At 51.8% G+C, this 21,889-nt stretch overlaps 1 protein-coding gene across 1 annotated transcript in view; it reads left to right on the top strand.

Moving 5' to 3' along the window:
• The first annotated feature begins 12,163 nt into the window (after positions 1–12,163).
• LOC137432623 (syntaxin-binding protein 1) overlaps positions 12,164–21,889 on the top strand; it is a 116,888-nt gene continuing 107,162 nt past the window's right edge. Inside the window, exon 1 of the mRNA XM_078783430.1 lies at positions 12,164–12,383. Within this exon, the coding sequence (XP_078639556.1) occupies positions 12,344–12,383 (40 nt within the window). The 5' untranslated portion in view covers positions 12,164–12,343. The remainder of the gene's footprint in view (positions 12,384–21,889) is intronic.

Below are 21,889 nucleotides of genomic sequence, written 5' to 3' on the forward strand. Positions count from 1 at the left end.
TACATACATACATACATACATACATATCGAACCATATACGTTTGCTCTATTATAATACGATATATATCTATCTATCTATATCTGTGCAGTGTCTATGTTGTGTTGTCTTGTGTTGTCTTGTCTTGTCTTGTCTTGTCTTGTCTTGTTTTGCCTTGTCTTGTCACTGAACTACTTTCTCAAACTTTTGTGAAATCGTACCAAACTTCTGGTATGCACATGTCTCTCCCGTCGGTATGTCCTAAGGGTATTTTTTGGGGGGGATTTTTTTGGGGATTTTTTTTTTTTCCAACTTAAGTTTTCAACTTCAATTGTTTATAAAAATGTGATATTGTGGTGCTGTGCACACACGACTCGATTGCCAGAAAGGTAGGCCACAACGCATGGATACAAACGAAAGCACTTTATTACAAGCTCGCACATCAGCACGAGGCGGGCTCGACCTTAGAGCCCGCATATATATCCCGAGGCCACGCCTTGCCCCCGGGCATGGCCGAACGGCCAAAAGGCGGGGCATGTATCTCAGTTCCACGCCCGGACACTCGCGCCACCCACTGGTGCGCGGAATTATTGACCATTGTACCCGCCACACGCGCCCCCCCAGAATTCCCGCGCACCTGAAGGGTGAGCTTGCGGGGAAGCCGGATGACCCGGCCGAAACGCCCCCCGGCGATGCGTGCAGGGCTGGGGGTTAGTGGGGCTGGGGGGTGCCTGGGGCCTGACCGCCGGGGGGCGGCCTCGACGCGGAGGCAGAGCTGCTTGCGGGGGGTGGTCCAGATCGAGGTGGGCCGGCTTGAGGCGGTCCACGGAGATACGATCCGGGGCACCGCCAATGTCCACAGTGAAATGTTTGTCCCCGGTCTCCAGCACGCGGAAGGGCCCGTCGTACGGGGGCCGCAGCGGTGCCCGATGGGCGTCGTGCCGGACGAAAACGTACTCTGCCGTGCGAAGCTCCGGGGCGACGTGGGAGGTCTGGCAACCGTGGTGTGCCGTCGGCACCTGGGCGAACCTGGCGGTCTCCTGCAGGATGGAGCGCTGTTGCGCCGCGGAACAAGGAACCGTGGAGTCGGGGATGAATTCGCCCGGCACCCGCAGCGGTTGTCCGAAGACCAGCTCCGCCGAGGACGCGCGCAGGTCGTCCTTGGGCGCCATCCTGAGGCCCAGCAGGACCCAGAGGAGCCTGTTGGCCCAGCTGCCGTCACGGAGGCTGGCCCAGAGCGCGGCCTTCATCGAGCGATGAAAGCGCTCGCACAGGCCGTTGGCCTGGGGGTGGTAGGCCGTGGTGCAGTGCAGTTTGACGCCGAGCCCTTGCGCCAGCGCTCCCCAGAGCTCCGAGGTGAACTGGGGGCCGCGGTCGGACGAGATGTCCGAGGGGGCACCGAACCGGGCAACCCACGTGGCGATGAAGGCTTGCGCGACGTCAGCCGCAGTCGTCGCCGCCAATGGCACGCCCTCCGGCCACCGGGTGGTGCGGTCCACCATCATGAGGAGGTGGGTGATCCCCCGCGAGGGGGGCAGAGGTCCCACCAAGTCGACGTGGACGTGGTCGAACCGACGCTCGGGCACCATAAACGGGGCCAACGGGGCCTGGGTGTGGCGGTGGACCTTTGCGCGCGTGGCGGTGGACCTTTGCGTGCAAGCACGCGAGGCACGTCCTGGCCCAGTCGCGGACATTCTTCCTGAGGCCATGCCAGGCGAACTTCGCCGCGACGAGCTTCTGGGAGGCCTTCGTGCCCGGGTGGGACAGGCCGTGGATGGCGTCGAAAACCGGGCGCTGCCAGCCAGCAGCTGAGGGAGCTGCCAGCCGGCCGAGGGAGACGTCGCACAAGAGGGCCGTGCCCGCGATGTCGAACGGCACCTCGGTGACGCGGAGGCCCGTGACGGCGGTCCGCAAGGCCTGTACGTCGGGGTCGGCGGTCTGGTCCTCCGCCATCCGGGCATAGTCGATCCCGAGGTGGACCGCGTGTGCGACGGACCGGGAAAGGCAATCCACCACCGGGTTGTCTTTACCCGCGACGTGACAGATGTCCGTCGTATACTCGGACACGGCAGAGAGGTGATGCTGCTGCCGGGCTGACCATGGCTCGGCGACCTTGGCCATCGCGAACACAAGGGGCTTGTGATCGACGAAAGCCGTGAACGGGCGGCCCTCGAGCAGATGGCGGAAGTGCCGGACCGCCAGGTGGAGTCCGAGCAGCTCGCGGCCGAAGGTGCTGTAGCGGCGTTCGTGCAGGCGAAGCTGCCGGATAAAAAACGCCAGCGGCTGCCAAGCACCACGCACTCACTGCTCGTGCACCGCGCCCACCGCGTAGTCCGACGCGTCGGTGGTGAGGGCGATTGGTGCATCGGGCGCCGGGTGCACCAGCATGGTGGCGTTGGCCAAGGCCAGCTTTGCGGCCACAAACGCCACGTCCATCGGCTCCGTCCAGGCGATGTCACCTTTGCCCGGCTTCCCCCGGAGGGCCTCGTGCAGGGGGCGCAGGAGCTGGGCGACGCGGGGCACGAAGCGGTGGTAAAAATTGACCATGCCCAGGAATTCCTGGAGCCCATTGATCGTGCGGGGGCGCGGGAAACTCTTGACGGCCTCCACCTTGGCCGGTAAAGGGATGGCCCCGTGCTTGGTGATGCGGTGCCCCAATAAGTCGATGGCAGTGACGCCGAAACGGCACTTCGCGGGGTTGATGATCAGGCCATGCTGGCCCAGGCGTTCGAAGAGCGTACAGAGGTGGAGCAGGTGCTCCTCCCGGGACACGCTCGCGACTAGGATGTCGTCCAGGTAGACGTAGATGAAAGGTAAGTCGCGCAAGACGCTGTCCATGAGCCGCTGGAACGCCTGGGCCGCATTCTTCAACCCAAAAGGCATCCGCAGGAACTCAAAGAGGCCGAAAGGGGTGATGACGGCCGTCTTTGGGACATCGTCCGGTTGTACGGGGACCTGGTGGTAGCCCCGGATGAGGTCCACCTCAGAGAAAACGGTCGTGTTTGCCAACCGGGCGGAAAAGTCTTGAATATGCGGGACCGGGTAGCGGTCGGGGATGGTGGCATCGTTGAGCCGGCGGTAGTCACCGCACGGCCGCCATCCGCCGCCGGGCTTGGGCACAATGTGCAGAGGAGAGGCCCAAGCGCTGTTGGAGCGCCGTAGGATGCCCAGCCGTTCCAGCGTGGCGAACTCCGCTTTCGCCACGGCGAGCTTCGTGGGGTCGAGGCGGCGCGCCCGGGTGTAGACCGGTGGGCCGACGGTGGGGATATGGTGCTCCACCCCGTGTTTGATGGCCACCGCTGAGAAGGTGGGCCGCGTGAGTGACGGGAAACTGGCGAGGAGGCGGGTAAACCCGTCCACTGCCGGAAGCGTAGAAACTAATCTCGCCGGGACAGAACCACTCAGCAAGCCGCTCGGCAAGCTGCTCGGTGAGCCGCTCAGCGAGCTGCTCAACGAGCCGCTCAGCGAACAAGCGAGCGAGCTGAAGGTTTCGGCCTGGATGAGACGTCGACGCTTAACGTCCACCAACAGCCCATTCGCACAAAGGACGTCCGCACCGAGCAGGGCCATTGGCACGCTGGCGGTGACGAACGACCATTTGAAACGCTGCCCTCTGAACCGCAGTGAGAGGCAACGCTTCCCGAATGTGCGGATGGGTGTTCCGTTGGCGGCAAGCAAAGCGGGGCCCCGGCCCGTGGCTTGCTTGTCGGACGCGGAGGCAGGGAGGACGCTTACCTGCGCTCCCGTGTCGCACAGAAAACGACGACCAGATGAGGTGTCCGTGATGAACAGGAGGCTGCCGGAATGGCCGACGCTCATGGCCGCAAGTGAGCGCCGGCCCGGTCGTTCCCGACCCGTCAAAAGAACACGGCGGGCGGCACGTTCTAGCCTTGTGGCCAAACCTGGCATGGTAGTAGCAACAGGTTTGCGGCGGCGGCGGCCGCGTCGGACGTGCCGGCGGCGGTGGTGGTGGCGGCGGCGGTAGTGGGCGGGGCGTAGCAGCGGCCACGAGGGAAGCAGGGGGCGCTGGAGCCTCCGCACCGGGATCCACTACGGCAGCGCCGTACACCGACTGCGTGTCGCAGGCCGTGAAAAATTTGTCGGCCTCTCCGGCCACGGCGTGGGGTTCCGTTATTTTGGAACCGGCCAGCGCGAGGCGCACCTGTACAGGTAGCTGTCGGAGGAAAAGTGCTCGGAATAAGAAATCCGGGCGCTGGTCTCCAAGCAGGGACAGCATAAAATCCATCCGGACGGATGGTCGTGTGTCGCCGAGGGCGGGAAGGTCCAGGAGGTGGTCGGCGCGTTCGACCTCCATGAGCCCGAACGTGGCGAGGAGGAGACGTTTGAGCGCCTCGTACTTGTGGTCGCCCGGGGGGCGCCGAAGGATGGACACGACGCGGGCGGCAGTGCCGGGCTCGAGGGCGGCGACCACTTGGTAGTACCTGGTCTCGTCCGCCGTGATGCCCCGGAGTTGGAATTGAGCTTCGGCCTGCACAAACCAAACGTCGGCTTGCGCTTCCCAGAACTCCGGGAGTTTGATGGTGACGGCGTTGATAGCCATGGTGCGTTCGGGGGTCAGCAACAGCTGAACCAGTTGGGGTCACCAGTGTGGTGCTGTGCACACATGACTCGATTGCCAGAAAGGTAGGCCACAACGCGTGGATACAAACGAAAGCACTTTATTACAAGCTCGCACATCAGCACTAGGCTGGCTCGACCTTAGAGCCCGCATATATATCCCGAGGCCACGCCTTGCCCCCGGTGGTGGCCGAACGGCCGAAAGGCGGGGCATGTATCTCAGTTCCACGCCCGGACGCTCGCGCCATCCACTGGTGCGCGGAATTATTGACCATTGTGCCCGCCACAATATCACGTATATTACACATACATTTGTGCAAAATAATTGTTTGAATTATGATTGGTTTAAACCATGACAAAACGGCAACTCAGGTGCAGTCATTTATCTATATATCTACACATCTGGGCAGTGTCTGTGTTGTCACTAAACGACTCCCTCAAACTTTTCTTCCCGTGGTTGTGAAGTGTTTTTAATAACGTTGTGGTGGTTTTGAATCACGTGGTGGTGAGGTATTTTGAATTATGTGGTGGTGTGGTGTTTTTAAATGACGTGGTGGTGAGGTGTTTTTAAATCACATGGTGGTGAGGTGTTTTGAATTACGTGGTGGTGAGGTATTTATAATTACCTGGAGGTGAGGTGTTTTTAATTATGTGGTGGTGAGGTGTTTTGAATTACTTGGTGGTGAGGTGTTTTTAAATGACGTGGTGGTGAGGTGTTTTTAATTTCGTGGCTGTGAGGTGTTTTTATTATGTGTTTTATGGCTGTGAGGTGTTTTTATTATGTGTTTTATGGCTGTGAGGTGTTTTAAATTACTTGGTGGTGAGGTGTTTTTAATTACTTGGTGGTGAGGTGTTTTGAATTACGTGGTGGTGAGGTGTTTTGAATTACTTGGTGGTGAGGTGTTTTGAATTACGTGGTGGTGAGGTGTTTTTAATTACTTGGTGGTGAGGTGTTTTGAATTACGTGGTGGTGAGGTGTTTTTAATTACTTGGTGGTGAGGTGTTTTGAATTACGTGGTGGTGAGGTGTTTTGAATTACGTGGTGGCGAGGTGTTTTGAATTACGTGGTGGTGAGGTGCTTTTAATTACGTGGTGGTGAGGTGTTTTGAATTACTTGGTGGTGAGGTGTTTTGAATTACGTGGTGGTGAGGTGTTTGTAATTACTTGGTGGTGAGGTGTTTTTAATTACGTGGTGGTGAGGTGTAATCGTCCCAAACTTCCAGTCTGCACCTACCCCTGCCCTAGGTATTTGCTGAGGGGTTCTTTCTTGAAAATAAAACATTCAACCTAAATCTTCAACCCAAATTGCCTATAAAAATGTAATATCACAAACACAACAAATACATTTGTGAAAAATAATATTGTTTGTATTATGATTGGTGTAAATCATGACAACACAGCAACTCAGGTACAGTCATTATCCTCAGCTAAAATAAGCCCGTGCCTCGGTAACGACGTGTGGTGAGGCGAGCGCAGCGAGCCGAGCCAAGCTAATATATGTATATATATATATATATATATATATATATATATATATATATATATATATATATATGTATATATACATTAACATTTCAAGTAGAATGCAGTTTCTTCGTTGTATGTTCACCATTCAATCCGAGGATGGACGGGATTTGCATGAAGAATGCAACAAAAAAATCCGATTAAAGATGAGTTAATTGCAAAAAAACAAACAAGATAGAGCAATCAGAGATTGCAGACCCTCTCCCGGACATGTTTTCAGTGGTTTTTAAGGCTTTTGTTTTAAAACAAATATGGCGGCCGAACCACGTGACCGATGACGTCATCATTATATTTTTGTCTCCACCAATCCGCCCCTAGATGACGCTCAATAAATTTCATCTTGATCAGATGAAGTTTTGTACTTGTTGAATTATGACGTCATAATGGAGGCACCTATTACATCATCATTAACATATTTTATTCCCCATGGAGAGTTCTTTACAATGAGCCTTTTTGAGCCTGAGTCTTACTTTTTGTCTTTGCAGCACTTTCCGAGATATAGAGGAGCAAAGTTTTTTGGTTTTTCCAAGATGGCGCCCGGACCACGTGACCTATGACGTCATAATTATCATTAAACAATTATACAGGTGGAAGTGCACCTATGGTGAAAATTTCCTGTAAATCGGACCAACGGTTGCAGAGAAAATCTGATTTATTCTGTGCAGACAGACAGACTGACAGACAAACGGACTCAAATGCAATTCCCTCTCAGGCAAGATGTCCAATATAAATCTATGTCCTGTAGCGGTTACCGCTGGATGCACACAATCGCCTTGCACCGGCCAGAACACGGCCAGACGCGCCTCTCCCGGGCATGCCCGGACTCACTGTTCCCGGGCACGCCCGAACCTCCCGGGCACGCCCGGTCTCGTCTTTCCCGGGCATGCCCGCTCTCGCCTTTCCAGGGATCGCCCAGAGCGTCCGGGCATGCCCGCTCTCGCCTTTCCAGGGCTCGCCCAGAGCGTCCGGGCATGCCCGCTATCGCCTTTTCAGGGCTCGCCCAGAGCGTCCGGGCATGCCCGCTATCGCCTTTCCAGGGCTCGCCCAGAGCGTCCGGGCATGCCCGCTATCGCCTTTCCAGGGCTCGCCCAGAGCGCCCGGGCACGCCCAGCCTCGACTTGCCAGGCCGCAGCCAAACACGCCCGGGCAGGTCCAGACTCGCCTTTCCAAAGCTCGCCCTTGACACCCGGGCATGCCCGGTATAGCTTTTGCCGGGCAAACCTCCCGACATAAATGTGTATATATATTGCTGCCCGATAAACGGGCTTGTCAGAATACCTGAGCTGTTTTGTTTCAATAAAGCAACTCGGACGAATTCCGTCTTTGGTCGCGTCAATTCTTTCGACTCGCGTTGGAGCACAGTTCCTTCATTGGTGACCTACCGACATGGATACGGCAGTGACGCTTAAACTGCCTACCTTCTGGGAGGCTCACGCGGCTGTTTGGTTTGCTCAGGCGGACTCTCAGTTCGCCCTGCGAGGCATCACCGTGGACGACACCCGCTTCCACCATGTTGTGGCGGCGCTCGGTTCCACCACCGCGGCCCGCGCCTTGAGCCTCCTCGAGCACCCGCCGGCTGCTGACAAATACGACGCGCTGAAGACACTCCTCCTCGACGCTTTCGCCCTCTCACCGGCAGCACGCGCACGGCGCCTGCTCGCTCTGCCCGAGCTCGGCGACACGCGCCCCTCAGAGCGCATGGACTATATGCTCTCGTTGCTCGGTGAGCACTCTCCAGATTTTCTGTTCCGCGAGCTGTTCCTTCGCCAGCTGCCTCACCCGGTACGCCTCGCCCTGGCTGGCACGTTGATCACGGATTCCCGCGTCCTCGCCAGGGAAGCCAATAAGATCTCCTCGGCGGGCCAGCACATCGGCGCAGTTACCTGGAGCCCGCCGCCGTCCGAGGCGACGCCCACGACGCCCGAGCGCCCTGCGCGGTCGGAGGCCGAACTGCCGGTGCAACTGGCGGCCGCCACGCCGCACCGCCCGCTTCCGACACGACGGCCGGGGCCTCCACCTGACCGTGCGTGGTGTTATTACCACGCCAGGTTCGGACACAAGGCTCGGACGTGCCGGCCCCCGTGCACTTTCGGCAGGTCGGGAAACGGCCGGGCCGGCGTTCATTCCCAGCCATGAGCGCCGGCCACTCGGGCAACTTGCTGTTTTTTCGGGACAAAGCGTCTGGGCGGCGTTTCCTGTGTGACACCGGCGCCCAACTGAGCATCATACCCGCCTCCGAGCAGGACAGGCGGGACACCGTTTGCGGCCCCTCTTTGGTCGCTGCTAATGGCTCGGCCATACGCACTTTCGGCCCATGCGTCGTCACCCTCTGCTTCGGCAGCCAGCGTTTTCAATGGACTTTTGTGACCGCCTGCGTCCCCATGGCTTTGCTGGGCGCCGACTTCCTCTGCGCGCACGGGCTGCTGGTCGACGTCAAACGTCGTCGCCTTGTCAACGCCGAGACCTTCAGCTCCCTGGCGTGCACGATGAGCAGCTCCGCGCCGACCGAACTGGCGTGCGCCCTCCCGGCAGCGAACGAGTTCGCTCGCCTGCTCGCGGAATTCCTGGCCCTCACGCGGCCGACGTTTTCGGCCGTCGCGGTGCGGCACGGGATCGAGCACCACATACCCACTACGGGCCCGCCGGTCTACGCCAGGGCCCGCCGCCTCGACCCGGCCAAGCTCGCCGTGGCGAAGGCCGAGTTTGACGCGTTGGAGCACCTCGGCATCGTGCGGCGCTCCGATAGCGCGTGGGCCTCGCCACTGCACATCGTGCCAAAGCCGGGGGGTGGATGGCGCCCGTGTGGCGACTACCGCCGTCTCAACGACGCTACCACCCCCGACAGGTACCCGATCCCGCATATTCAGGACTTTTCCGCCCGTTTGGCGGGACGGGTCATCTTTTCGAAAATTGACCTGATACGGGGCTACCACCAGGTACCTGTCCGGGCGGCCGACGTCCCGAAGACGGCCGTCATCACGCCGTTTGGCCTGTTCGAATTTTTGCGGATGCCGTTTGGCCTCAAGAACGCGGCCCAGGCATTCCAGCGCTTGATGGACGGCGTGCTGCGCGACCTGCCGTTTCTTTTCGTCTATCTGGACGATATCCTCGTCGCCAGCACGTCCCGCGCCGAGCACCTCCTCCACCTCCGAACACTGTTCGGTCGCCTCAGCGAGCACGGCTTAATTGTCAACCCGGTCAAATGCCACTTCAGCGCGACGACCGTTGACTTTTTGGGCCACCGCATCACCAAGACCAGGGCTGTGCCGCTGCCGACCAAGGTCGAGGCCATCACCACGTTCCCGCGTCCCCATTCCAACAAGGCCCTCCAAGAGTTCCTCGGCATGGTGAATTTTTATCACCGATTCGTGCCCCGCGCTGCTCAGCTCATGCGGCCCCTTTACGAGGCCCTCCGGGGCAAGCCGGCCAAGCATGACATTGTTTGGTCCGCGGCCATGGACGCGGCCTTCGCCAGCGCCAAACGGGCCCTCGCCGACGCAACGCTGCTGGCTCACCCGGTGCTCAACGCGCCCATTGCCCTCACTACGGACGCCTCCAACTACGCGGTGGGCGCCATCCATGAGCAATGGGTGGACGGGGTTTGGCAGCCACTCGCTTTTTTCAGCCGGTAACTCCGGCCGAACGAGTTAAACTACAGCACGTTCGACCGCGAGCTGCTCGGGCTATTCCTGGCCGTTCGCCATTTCCGACACCTCCTGGAGGGCCGCCCGTTCACGGCTTTCGTCGACCACAAGCCGTTGGTCTACGCAATGGCTAAGGTCACGGAGCCGTGGTCGGCCCGCCAGCAGCGCCACCTCTCCGCCGTGTCGGAGTTCACCAAGGACATCCGGCACGTCGCCGGCAAAGACAACGCCGTGGCCGACTGTCTTTCTCGGGCCAGCGCGAACGCGGTGCACCTCGGCGTGGACTTCGCGCTCATGGCGGCCGACCAGACCACCGACGCCTCGGTGCAGGCACTCCGTGCGGTGGACACGGGCCTCCGCCTGGCCGACATTCCCTTCGCGGGCACCGTCCTGCTCTGTGACGTCTCCCAGGGCCAGCCTCGCCCCATCGTGCCCGTTTCCTGACAGCGCCGCATCTTCGCCTCCATCCACGGCCTTTCTCACCCGGGCCGGAAAGCTTCTCAGAAGCTGGTGTCAGCGCGTTTCGTCTGGCACGGCCTTCGACGAAACATCCGCGACTGGGCCAACGCCTGCACGGCCTGCCAGCGGGTCAAGGTCCACCGCCACACCCAGGCCCCGCTGGCACCTTTCGCCGTGCCTGAACGGCGTTTCGACCACGTCCACGTGGACCTGGTGGGTCCCCTGCCCCCCTCGCGGGGGTTCACCCACCTGCTCACCATGGTGGACAGGACCACCAGGTGGCCGGAGGCTGTGCCCCTCGCCTCCACCACCACCGCCGACGTGGCGCAGGCGTTCATCGCCACCTGGGTCGCGCGCTTCGGTGCACCAGCGGACATCTCGTCCGACCGCGGCCCACAGTTCACGTCTGAGCTTTGGGGCGCGGTCGCCCTTTCGTTGGGGGTCACGCTGCACCGCACCACGGCCTACCACCCCCAAGCCAACGGGTTGTGCGAGCGGTTTCACCGCTCCATGAAGGCCGCACTCATGGCCGGCCTTCAGGACGACGGTTGGGCCGACCGGCTGCCGTGGGTCCTTTTGGGCCTTCGCACGGCCCCCAAGGAAGACCTCCAGGCGTCCGCCGCCGAGCTCGTCTACGGCCAGCCGCTCCACGTCCCGGGCGAATTCGTGCCCGACGCTACCAGTCCCTGGTCCGCCGCTCGCCAGCGCTCGGACCTCCAGGAGGCCGCCCGACGATTTGCCCCCGTGCCGACGTCCCGCCACGGTGGCCCCCAGTCCTACGTCCCCCCGGCGCTTCGCACAGCGGAGTACGTCTTTGTGCGTCATGACGCGCACCGGGGGCCACTCCGGCCGCCGTACGACGGGCCCTTCCGGGTCCTGCGACGGGGCGACAAGTCTTTCATCGTCGACTTCGGCGGCCGGCCGGACCGGATTTCTGTGGACCGCCTCAAACCGGCGCACATGGACGTCGACCGACCACCACGGTTGGCCCTTCCTCCGCGGCAAGGCCGCCCCCCGTCCACAGTTCCCCCCGCTCGACCACCCACCACCACGTCGGACCCCTCCCCACGACCCTCCAGGGGTCGCTTCGGCCGGGTCATCCGGACCCCCCTTAAATTGACCCTGCCAGTGCAGGTCGATTCTGGAGGGGCGTGTGTAGCGGTTACCGCTGGATGCACACAATCGCCTTGCACCGGCCAGAACACGGCCAGACGCGCCTCTCCCGGGCATGCCCGGACTCACTGTTCCCGGGCACGCCCGAACCTCCCGGGCACGCCCGGTCTCGTCTTTCCCGGGCATGCCCGCTCTCGCCTTTCCAGGGCTCGCCCAGAGCGTCCGGGCATGCCCGCTCTCGCCTTTCCAGGGCTCGCCCAGAGCGCCCAGCCTCGACTTGCCAGGCCGCAGCCAAACACGCCCGGGCAGGTCCAGACTCGCCTTTCCAAGGCTCGCCCTTGACACCCGGGCATGCCCGGTATAGCTTTTGCCGGGCAAACCTCCCGACATAAATGTGTATATATATTGCTGCCCGATAAACGGGCTTGTCAGAATACCTGAGCTGTTTTGTTTCAATAAAGCAACTCGGACGAATTCCGTCTTTGGTCGCGTCAATTCTTTCGACTCGCGTTGGAGCGCAGTTCCTTCAGTCCAATATAAATAAATCCAATCAATATAAAAATGTCCAATATAAATATAGCTTCAGACATATTCCATTGTGCTATATTTACAGACATTTCTATGCATTTATTTATATTGCAATATCAAAGAAGTTATAGACCTATTTCAGAGTTTGACCTTTGACCTGTTGACCCTAAAATCTAATCAGTTCATCTTTACATCATTCTACATAATTGTACCAAATTTCGCCAGATTCCCATCACTGGTTCGCAGGTTATCGCGGATAACAAAAGATGGGATAATGGTGGATGGTGGCCATTAAAAAGCAGACTGAGAATGAAAAGGTTGTCCGCGAGCATGAGGGCGTGGCCTCGCGGCTCTGAAGACGGCAGTATTTTGAAGAAGAAGAACATTAGGGAAAAGGCTGGTTGAAAAATTTATTGTGGGAACATAATAAATAAATAATAAAGGAAACCAATCAATCAAGCAGACGCGTTCTTCTGCTTCTGCGTGCAGCCGGTTTGTGGACGCGGTGACAAGAGTCAAGATGGCTCCGTTGCACGGACTCAAAGGCGTGGTGGGCGATAGTAAGTCAAACTTGGTCGGTACTTCGTACGGTTAAGAGTGTGACGCCGACGTGAGAGATTTCTGTTCCCGGTGCGAGTTGGTCATTCGGTAAACGCAACAAGGCGAGGACAGAATAGGCCTCGGTGAAGCCTACGGGTTTTCCTAGTGAGCGCCCGGGCTCCAGGAAGCCCCACTTCCGTCTCGGCGTTGTCCGTGAAGCGGCGCCGTTTGTTTATCCCCGAGCTCGAGTGCCCTCGTTTCACCTCGTCTGGGTTTATATCGACATATTTGTCGTTATTTAATGGTCGGTTCCGGAAGTCCGGGTGTTTGTGTTGTTGATCGTCCGTGTGCGAAGGAGGCGACGGGTCGCACTTGTTCCCTACGTGTTGCGCCACTGGGCGTCGGCTTGTCATGTTCGCTCGGTCATCCCCGCTCAAAGCTCCGATATTTTCATCTACATATAACGTATTCTCGTCCACGCGGACGATTTGAAATATTAACGGCTTTGTCTGATTTCTCACAGACGTCTTGCACCTGCCATTTCCTGCTATTTGCGTTGAATCGAGTTGCACCTTTTGGGGTTCTCACCTGGTGACCTTCCGTTGCGTTGGTAGGGTAACTCATTTGGCTCGTATGAGGGTTTTGATCCCCAATGGGGTCGCACTTGTCAATATAAATGAAGACCCTGCGATGGAGTCGCTGTAACATGGGCTTGGGTAACCTCCGACGACTTGCATGACATGTACCTGTCACTGAACTATTAATTATTATGCTATCGTTGAACTCGAAATTAACAACTTGACGTTAGTACCAAGTTTACCACCCAACGAAGCGGTCTCACAAGTCGCATTAGGCGAACTTACTTTAAAATTGCTATCTATCATGGATGATCTGATCTGATCAATCTGATCATCTATCTGATGATGATATCTGACTTGGATGATCTGATCAAATTCGGGTTGTTTGGATCTTAGTAAACAATCAAGGATATTGAGGTTTAGAGATGTCGCAAAAGTTAACCCGGGAGTGCACCCCGGCAATGATGGGCCAAATGGCCTCATTTCCATGTTTGAGGTCTTGCAGGATCGTGCGGCGACTGTGGACCCCTCTACATATTAATTTCCATTCTACATATGGAATATAAATACTTGAATGGAATTGGTTTGATTCCTGACAATTCGCCTTCGAACACGACTCGGAACAGCGGAGGCGTCGGCCAAGCCCCCAATCCCCTCCGAGAGGACCCTCGATCGGCCAGAGCAGCGTTATTTTTTCGTTTCACATCGATTTGATCAAAATAATTGTAAATTTTTAATGTGACGTTCATCCACCATGTGGTGCAGCAAATTTTGGGACAATCGGCCTCGGGGTATGGAATTGTATACCGACGAGCGACACACACACACACACACACACACACACACACACACACACACACACACACACACACACACACACACACACACACACACACACACACACACACACACACACACACACACACACACACGAGATCAGGCCTCATATTACTTTGTTTAGTTCTTTTCTTTAGTCGTCTTTCTTTTCTCGTTACTTTTGTTTAATTGTTATCAAGAATCGGTATGCTCTGCGGTAATCTTCTAGACTAGATGAAGCAGCACTGACACAGAAGGAAGCAAGGAAGAATGTTTAGTTATTACAATATTTTTACTCCTGCCAGGGAGTAATGCATTCGTGCGTGCGCGTGTTTGTGAACAAGATATCTGGAAAAGTTCTGAATGGATTTGGATGAAAGTTGGTGGGATGATTGCCCTTGGGATAAGGAAGAATTGATTAGTTTTTGGTGAAGCTCAGTATATTATTCCCGATCCAGGAATTTTTTGAAGGATTTTTTTACCATTGGAAGATAGGGCTCATTTTTTTTTAAACATTATCTTCTATATATTCTATATTTAACATTGTGATATGAAAATAGTTTTCATATTTGTTGTAAATGTAGTTTAAACTCGTGGTTATGCGTTAGAGCGGTGTATTTTTTTTAGCAGCGTCATCTTCAATGTTAAATATTTTTTTTCTAATAAAGACATATTCTGTCATTTTAAAACCACCATAGTGTGTATTAGGTTTCCCCGTTTCATAAAATGTATCGTTTGATACGTATAATGCTTGAACGTTTTTTTTTTTTTAACCTCAGAAGAGATATAAACATTTAGCTCAGCGAATGTCATTTGCGGTGTCAGTATTTGATGAGCTTATAAAGACTTGGTTCCAGATTTGTCAATGGCTGAGGTATATTAACAAACGAATAAAACAGATTTGGCAAAATTCCAACTTTAAAAAAAAAGATCGCATATTCACCCAGGGTTGAGGCTGAAGAAGAAGAAACCTTGCATGGGCATACCAGACCAAATAAATAATTCTGGCTCTGATTTACAGGTTTATTACTCCCGCCAGGGAGTAACGTGTGTGTGTGTGTGTGTGCGTGTGTTCGTGTGTTCATGAACAAGATATCTGGAAAAGTTCTGAACGGATTTGGATGAAAGTTGGTGGGATGATTGCCCTTGGGATAAGGAAGAATTGATTAGTTTTTGGTGAAGCTCAGGATATTATTCCGGATCCTGGAAATTTTTTTGGGAAACATTTTTTCTGTTTTACGGCATTAAAGCTTTTATCCTTATTCTTAAATGATGTTTTTCTCTAATTCCGAGATATATCAAAATAAATTCTCTGACAGTTAGGGCTTACTTTCTTTTTCATTTATTGTTTTGGGGAGAGGGGATGTTAAACAAAACGTATTATTCCAACTAAACCCACGGCGGGAGTATGCGCTCTACTGAGTGGTGTTCTAGTTTATATCTGCATTAAAAACAGTCAGAACTAGAACGGCACTCAGTAGAGAGCATACCTCCGGCTGGTGAACAGTTTACATTTTGTACATCAGAGTAGACCAGAAAATCGCAATACAGAATCGCATTTAATCAAAATCAATCACCATAGGTCCAGTCTTTCATACCCTGATCTACCCCTCGTTTTTGGCCGTATCACTCAATGGTGAAGAATCACTTAAAAAATTATACTAGCTGGATCCTGATCCGGATCTTCACCAAAATTGAAACGATTCTTCCTTGACACACACACACACACACACACACACACACACACACACACACACACACACACACACACACACACACACACACACACACACACACACACACACACACACACACACACACACACACACACACACACACACACACACACACACACACACACACACACACACAACCGATCCACCAAGTTTCGTCCAAATCCATCCATAACTTTTTGAGATATTTTGTTAACAAACGGATATTTTGTTCCCCACTTTTGATGGTAGAGGTAATGACAGCAATCCCAATAAGGATGACTGTGGTGTTCCGTGCTTCACCATGAAGGTACCAGAAAACCTTGCTCATGGTAACGGGTAGTTTTCTTCCTCCGCCGAGTACCATTTGGCTTGGCTTTAATAGTATGGGCATTTTATCAATTCGAGCAATGACTGCAAGTCCAACAGGACAGTGCAGGGTTAGTACCACTACTATTTGAGCTGTATATTATCTTGGTCTCATGTCATCCCTTCTCGTTTAGTTTGACTCTCGGCCCGAGCTGGCTATCAACTGTCGGATCGGTGCGTTGCAGGCGGTGTGTCGTCACGTGAGCCGTTGTCCCGTCCTCTAACATTAGTTGGTGGGTGTTGTCCATCCCTTGGTGTCTTTCGACAGAGTAGGCGAGTTATCTCGAGCACCCTAGCCAAATTTTAAATTCCTGCTGGCGTCAGTCGAGCATTCTGCCTGGCCATTTGGTTCATGAAGGACTTGGGCCAAGTTGTTGCGATGTACATGCTCTTTTGAGTCACTGACCGCAGCCTAATGGGAAATGGCATAAGGAGGAGAGCAGTGATTTGCAAATTGCATGGTAATTATACACAGGGGGAAGCGATTATACATCGTGTAGCTTGTGCTGGCGGACGCTCGACATCCGTCGGCACAGTCTGTCATCTTAGACTGCCGAGTGCAATGGTTGTCTGTACTTGTGCTTCCAGGATTGGTATGTTGCATTAATAATGTGGTTTGTATGGCTTTCTTGCCATTGCTTTGTAGTTTTGTTCTTTGCTCTAATTCTTCAACAAAGCTGCTAATATATTCCCTTTTTGATGCCTGTTAGGCATGGGGTTGCATCATGGATATAAACCATTCTTTCGATGAGATGTTTAAGTGTAACCATGACGCAAATTTTCAAGCATTTAAAAAAAATCCACGGATTAAAGGTTGGAGTTTCTTCTGGTCTTAAAGGGTCATGGAAAAGGCGGTTGATTGCTGTATATACCGCCATACATGATCGTGGAGGAGTTTTACATGGAATGGGGAAAGTGTATCACGAATCGACAGATAATAGAGAATTGAGCAAATGAATCGCGCACACCTTCAGGGAGTGAAAGTTTTTTTGATAAAGGAGAGATTTGGGATGTTGTCTGAAAGCTCCTTGGAAGGCTTGGTAGGCAATAAAAAGACCAGACTTGGAATTGAATCTGTGATCCCAGTTCCATATACGGAGCAATTGGTAAATGAATGCAGGTTGTGGTTCACAATGAAATTTCTTTTTTCTCGGATGCATCTGGGTTTTTTCTACGATTAGTAGGGTGCCCGCTGTTGGTAAATAAATGGTTTCATGGCTTAGAAGCAACCATGAACAGGTTGCCATGCTGATGCAGGTTACTTTATGTCGAGACGGGAGGAATTTTGTCAGGATACCAACAAGAAGGGGGCAGGGGAGGAGTGGTGGTGAGATAGCAGATGGTGCAAGATGACAAGCCAATCAAATATGAGACCACCAATCTGGCCTGCAATGAGACCACAACAGGCCGATAGCATCATCTGTTTTTTTTATTTTTTATTAGGTCACAATGACCTCAAGGTCTTTGTTATTGACACCTTATGAGAGTTGCGTTGCTTTAAGGGATACCAGACCTTAATGAGGTGGTGGAACTCTGCTGCATGTTGTTGAGAATTGCCTGAAGTGACTTCACTTTGGCTTGCACCTTGGCTATGTTGTCAGCCCTGAACAGGTGTGGTTTTTTTTTTTCGTTTGAATACAAGATCGAGGCTCGTGTAAGAGCTAGCACATTAAAGGCACATTAGCACATAGAACACAAAAACCATAAACGGACACATAAAACAACTAGATGGTATTCATAGAATACTTACCCTGTGCAGTCAACTTGTTGTGAGCCAACTCTTGTTTTTGAACATTTTTTTTTTCTTTAACCCAATATGGCTGCCAGACCACGTGAGCGATGACATCATAAATTTATGTTCTCTTAACTAATTGTTGCATAGGTCACGCTCAATATATTTCGAACTGATCAGGCTAAGCGTTGTCCCTGTCAAATTATGACATCATAATTATGGCACCAATGATGTCATCGTTAACAACACCTATTCCCCATATGGATTTCTTTACAATGAGCCATGTTTCAATTTTTTACATGCAGCGGTTTTGGAGATATAGAGGTGCAACATTTTTCGGTTTCTCCAAGATGGCTCCTGTACCACATGACCTATGATTTTATCATTAAAAAATTCTACATGAGGAGGTGCTCCTATGGTGAAAATTTCGTGCCCATCAGAGCAACAGCCTCAGTCGACGAAGTCCGTGGAGGCCATCTGTCCATCCGTGATAGGTTTTCGGTTCCTCGATTATTAATAGAAAAGGTTTTTTTTTTTTTCTGTATACAAAGTCGAGGCTCGTGTAAGAGCTAACGCATTAAACACAAAAGGCATAAATGGACACACAAAACATGATAAAAGGAGCGGGAGACAAGACGGGGGGAGAGGGAAGCACATAAGCACAACAACAGTAGAGACCAGGGACATCGAGAGATCTGTGGAGAGAGAGGGCTGGGGCGGGGGAGTAGGAGGGAGGGGTACATGGTATAAAACAAATTGACACAACAAGAAATTTCAGGAATGAAGTCACAGATTGGAAGAGGTGGATTTGGGGTGTATTACCGGGGGTGGAAAAGATCAAGGTTTTGAATGGGGGGGATATTAAGAGATTGTGGTGAACAGCTGTTTTAAAGACCTGAAGGGAGTTGTGGGATTGAAGAGAGTGTGGGAGTTTGTTCCAGAGGCGGGAGAAAAGAGGAATGAAAGTGAAGGTGAGCAGAGAGTCTTGATTTTGGCAGTTTCACCAGATAGTCAGGTTCACTATGTCAATAAATTATATTTCGTTCAAAATCATGGTAGATTAGCAAACATATACATTTTTGGAAAGGTTGTAGCATAAGGAAACTAAAAATCAATGTTTACATTTGGAGAGATACCTGTATGGCAGCCATTTTGGATTTTCAAAATGGCCACTGTAAAATACATATTTTGTTCTATTTCTGCCTCTAATTACCCTAAAAACTTTTAAAAATATACTAAACCTATATTTTCAGGGACAAGGAATCCAATGAAAGTATCAAATTAGTGCTATGGGGAATGGTAAGACACGAATCAAAGGTTTTGAATTGCAAAATAGTCTTTATATTCGCGATAAGTTGCATAATCAAATACATGTTATCATTTTGTACAGGCAGTTAATAACATCAAAATGTGTCACAATAATTCATATCACCAAACATACACAGGCAGTCAGCAAAATGATATATACACATGCAGTCAGTATAACTTCACATCTACACAGGCAGTCAATGACAAAATATACACAGGCAGTCAATGGCATCAAACATACACGATTACAGAATATGCCATTTAGAGTTCGTCATCACTGTCCTGTGTGTCGTATCCGACAATATAACCCGCATCGTTTTCACAGTCCGTTCCACACAAGCAAAGGTCGGTCAAATTGATTGGCAAATCGAATTGGTCGAATGGTCGATCGAATCGAATCGAATTGGTCGAATGGTCGATCGAAGCGAATGGTCGAATTGGTCGATTGGTCGAATTGGTCGGAATTGGCAAATGTAAACATTGATTTTCAGATTTTCCATGTAATAACGTTTCCAAAAATGTATAGGTTTGCTAATCTACCATGATTTTGAACGAAAAAACATAGTGAACCTGACTAAGAAGAAGGTTGCTGGCAGTTGTGCATCCTGCAGGAATATTTGGGGGACAGAGCACAGACAGAGCTGGGGAGGCCAGAATCTAGGCCAGAGAGGAGTCGGGAGAAAACAGACCACCAACCTGCCTGCGGTGAGATGGTGAAAGGCCCACAGAATCAGCTTCATTGCAGGAGATTCCAATAATCCTGAAAGCTTTGATTTCTAAAGTGTGAAGCCGAGCTCGGTGTGAGGCAGGAGCACCAGCCCAGAGGGGAGAGCAGTATTCCATCAAGCTGCGGATGAAAGCTTTGCATGTGGTGATGAGCTCAGAGGTGCCAAGGAAGGTTGATAATAGTGGGATTTCAGATGCTACACTTTCTCACAGCTTTTCACATAGGGGTTTTAAGGTGATTTAATAGGATTTTTGGTGATTAGTGACCTGGTGTTGCTTGAGGTGAACCTGTCCTTGCGGAATTGATGATTTTAGCATTGCTAGTGTAGCCGCTTGAAATTTTACACCAACACAATGTCTCAGCACTTCTTTATTTTCAAATGAACTTTTTTGTTTGATAGGAATATAACACAAGGGAATACAACATGCTGTAAATAGAATAGATAACAATAATCGGGTAACTATTATTAACCCTGATTTATGACAGTAAACCTCTTTGGCAGATACTAAATTTTAATTATAATAACTTATATCACATGTGCCAACATTGATGGTTATGTTTACTGCTTTAGCCAATCAACATGAAGCATACCATAATTTTAATACAGGTTCACATTTCGGCTGGTATCATGGATCTCCTTGAGATAACTTAACTCACTGTCTACTAATTAGCGTTAAGACTCATACACATCAGTGAGTAACATCGGTTAGGCTTTTCCACTGGTGAGCAATGCCATTTTGGGGTTTTACCACCACCTATGCTGCTAACGGCACAACGGCGTGTTTCCAGTTACACAGTGCCACCCATACTTTATGAAAGGTTAACTTAAAAAAACAAACAAACAAAAAAACCCCAACTCGCTTCTGACTAGAACGACACTCAGTAGAGCGTATACCTCTGCCAGGCTGAACAGTTTACGTTTTGCACCCTGATAGGCTGGATATACATCCAGATATTCACCAAAATCGAATCGATTCTTCCTTGTGACACGCCCAACCTGTCCACCAAGTTTTGTCCGAATCTGTCCTTGACTTTTTGAGATATCCTGCTCACAAACGGGTGAATACATAACGTCTGTCCACCTTCGGTATGTGGAGGTCATGTTTTGGTCCATTTCAGCCTATATACAATGCCTTCAGAAAGTATTCACACCCCTTGACTTTTTCACATTTTGTCATTACATCCTGAATATAAAATGGATGAAATTTAAATTTTTTGTCACTGATCTACAAAAATATCTCATAATCACAAAGTGAAAACTTGTTTTTAGAAATTTGTACAAGTTTATTGAAAATGAAACAAATATCTAATTTACGTAAGTATTCAGCCCCCTGAGTCAATACTTCATAGAAGCTCCTTTGGCAGTGATTACAGCTTCAAATCTTCTTGGGTGTGTCTATCAGCTTTGCACATTTGGATTTGGGGAGTTTCTCCCATTCTTCTTGCATATTTGCTCAAGCTCTGTCAAGTTGGATGGGGAGCATCAGTGAACAGCAATCTTGAAGTGTTTCCAAAGATTATCAATGGGATTCAAGTCTGGACTTTGGCTGGGCCATTCAAGGACTTTCACGTTCTTGTTCTGAAGCCATTCTAGTGTTGCTTTGTCTGTATGCTTGAGGTCATTGTCCTATTGGAATGTAAATCTTTGCTGCAGTCTAAGGTCTTTTGCACTCTGAAGCAGGTTCTCCTCAATGATTTGGCCCTCTTCATTGTTCCCTCTATCCTTATAAATCTCCCAGGCCCTGCCACTGAAAAGCATCCCCATGGCATGATGCTGCCAGCACCATGCTTCACGGTAGGGAGGTTGTTAGATGGGTGATGAGCTGTGCTCTGTTTCCGCCAGACATAGCACTGCATTCAGGCCAAATAGTTCAATTTTCGTATCATCAGACCACAGAATATTTTGCATTGTACATTTTGAGATCTTTTTGAGATCTAACATCATCTTTCACGTGCCTTTTTGCAAACTCAAGAAGTGCTGCATTTTCTCAGGAGTGGTTTCTGTCTGGCCATTCTTCCACAGAGCCTAGATTTGTGAAGTGCTGCAGAGTGTTGTTCTTCCAGCAGGTTCTCACATCTCTGCCAAAGAACTCTGTAGTTCATTGTGGTCATTGGGTTCTTGGTCACCTCCCTGCAGTCTAAGGTCCTTCTTTTCGGTTGCTCAGTTTGGTCGGGTAGCCAGCTCGAGTAAGAGTCTCGGTAGTTCCATATTCTTTCCATTTCCTAATGATGGAGCTCATTCTGCTCTTGGGAACTTTAAACTCCTTCCCATATTTCCTCCATT

This window comes from Myxine glutinosa, chromosome 8 (genome assembly GCF_964187855.1).
Source record: "Myxine glutinosa chromosome 8, kmMyxGlut1.1, whole genome shotgun sequence".
NCBI classification, from domain to species: domain Eukaryota; kingdom Metazoa; phylum Chordata; class Myxini; order Myxiniformes; family Myxinidae; genus Myxine; species Myxine glutinosa.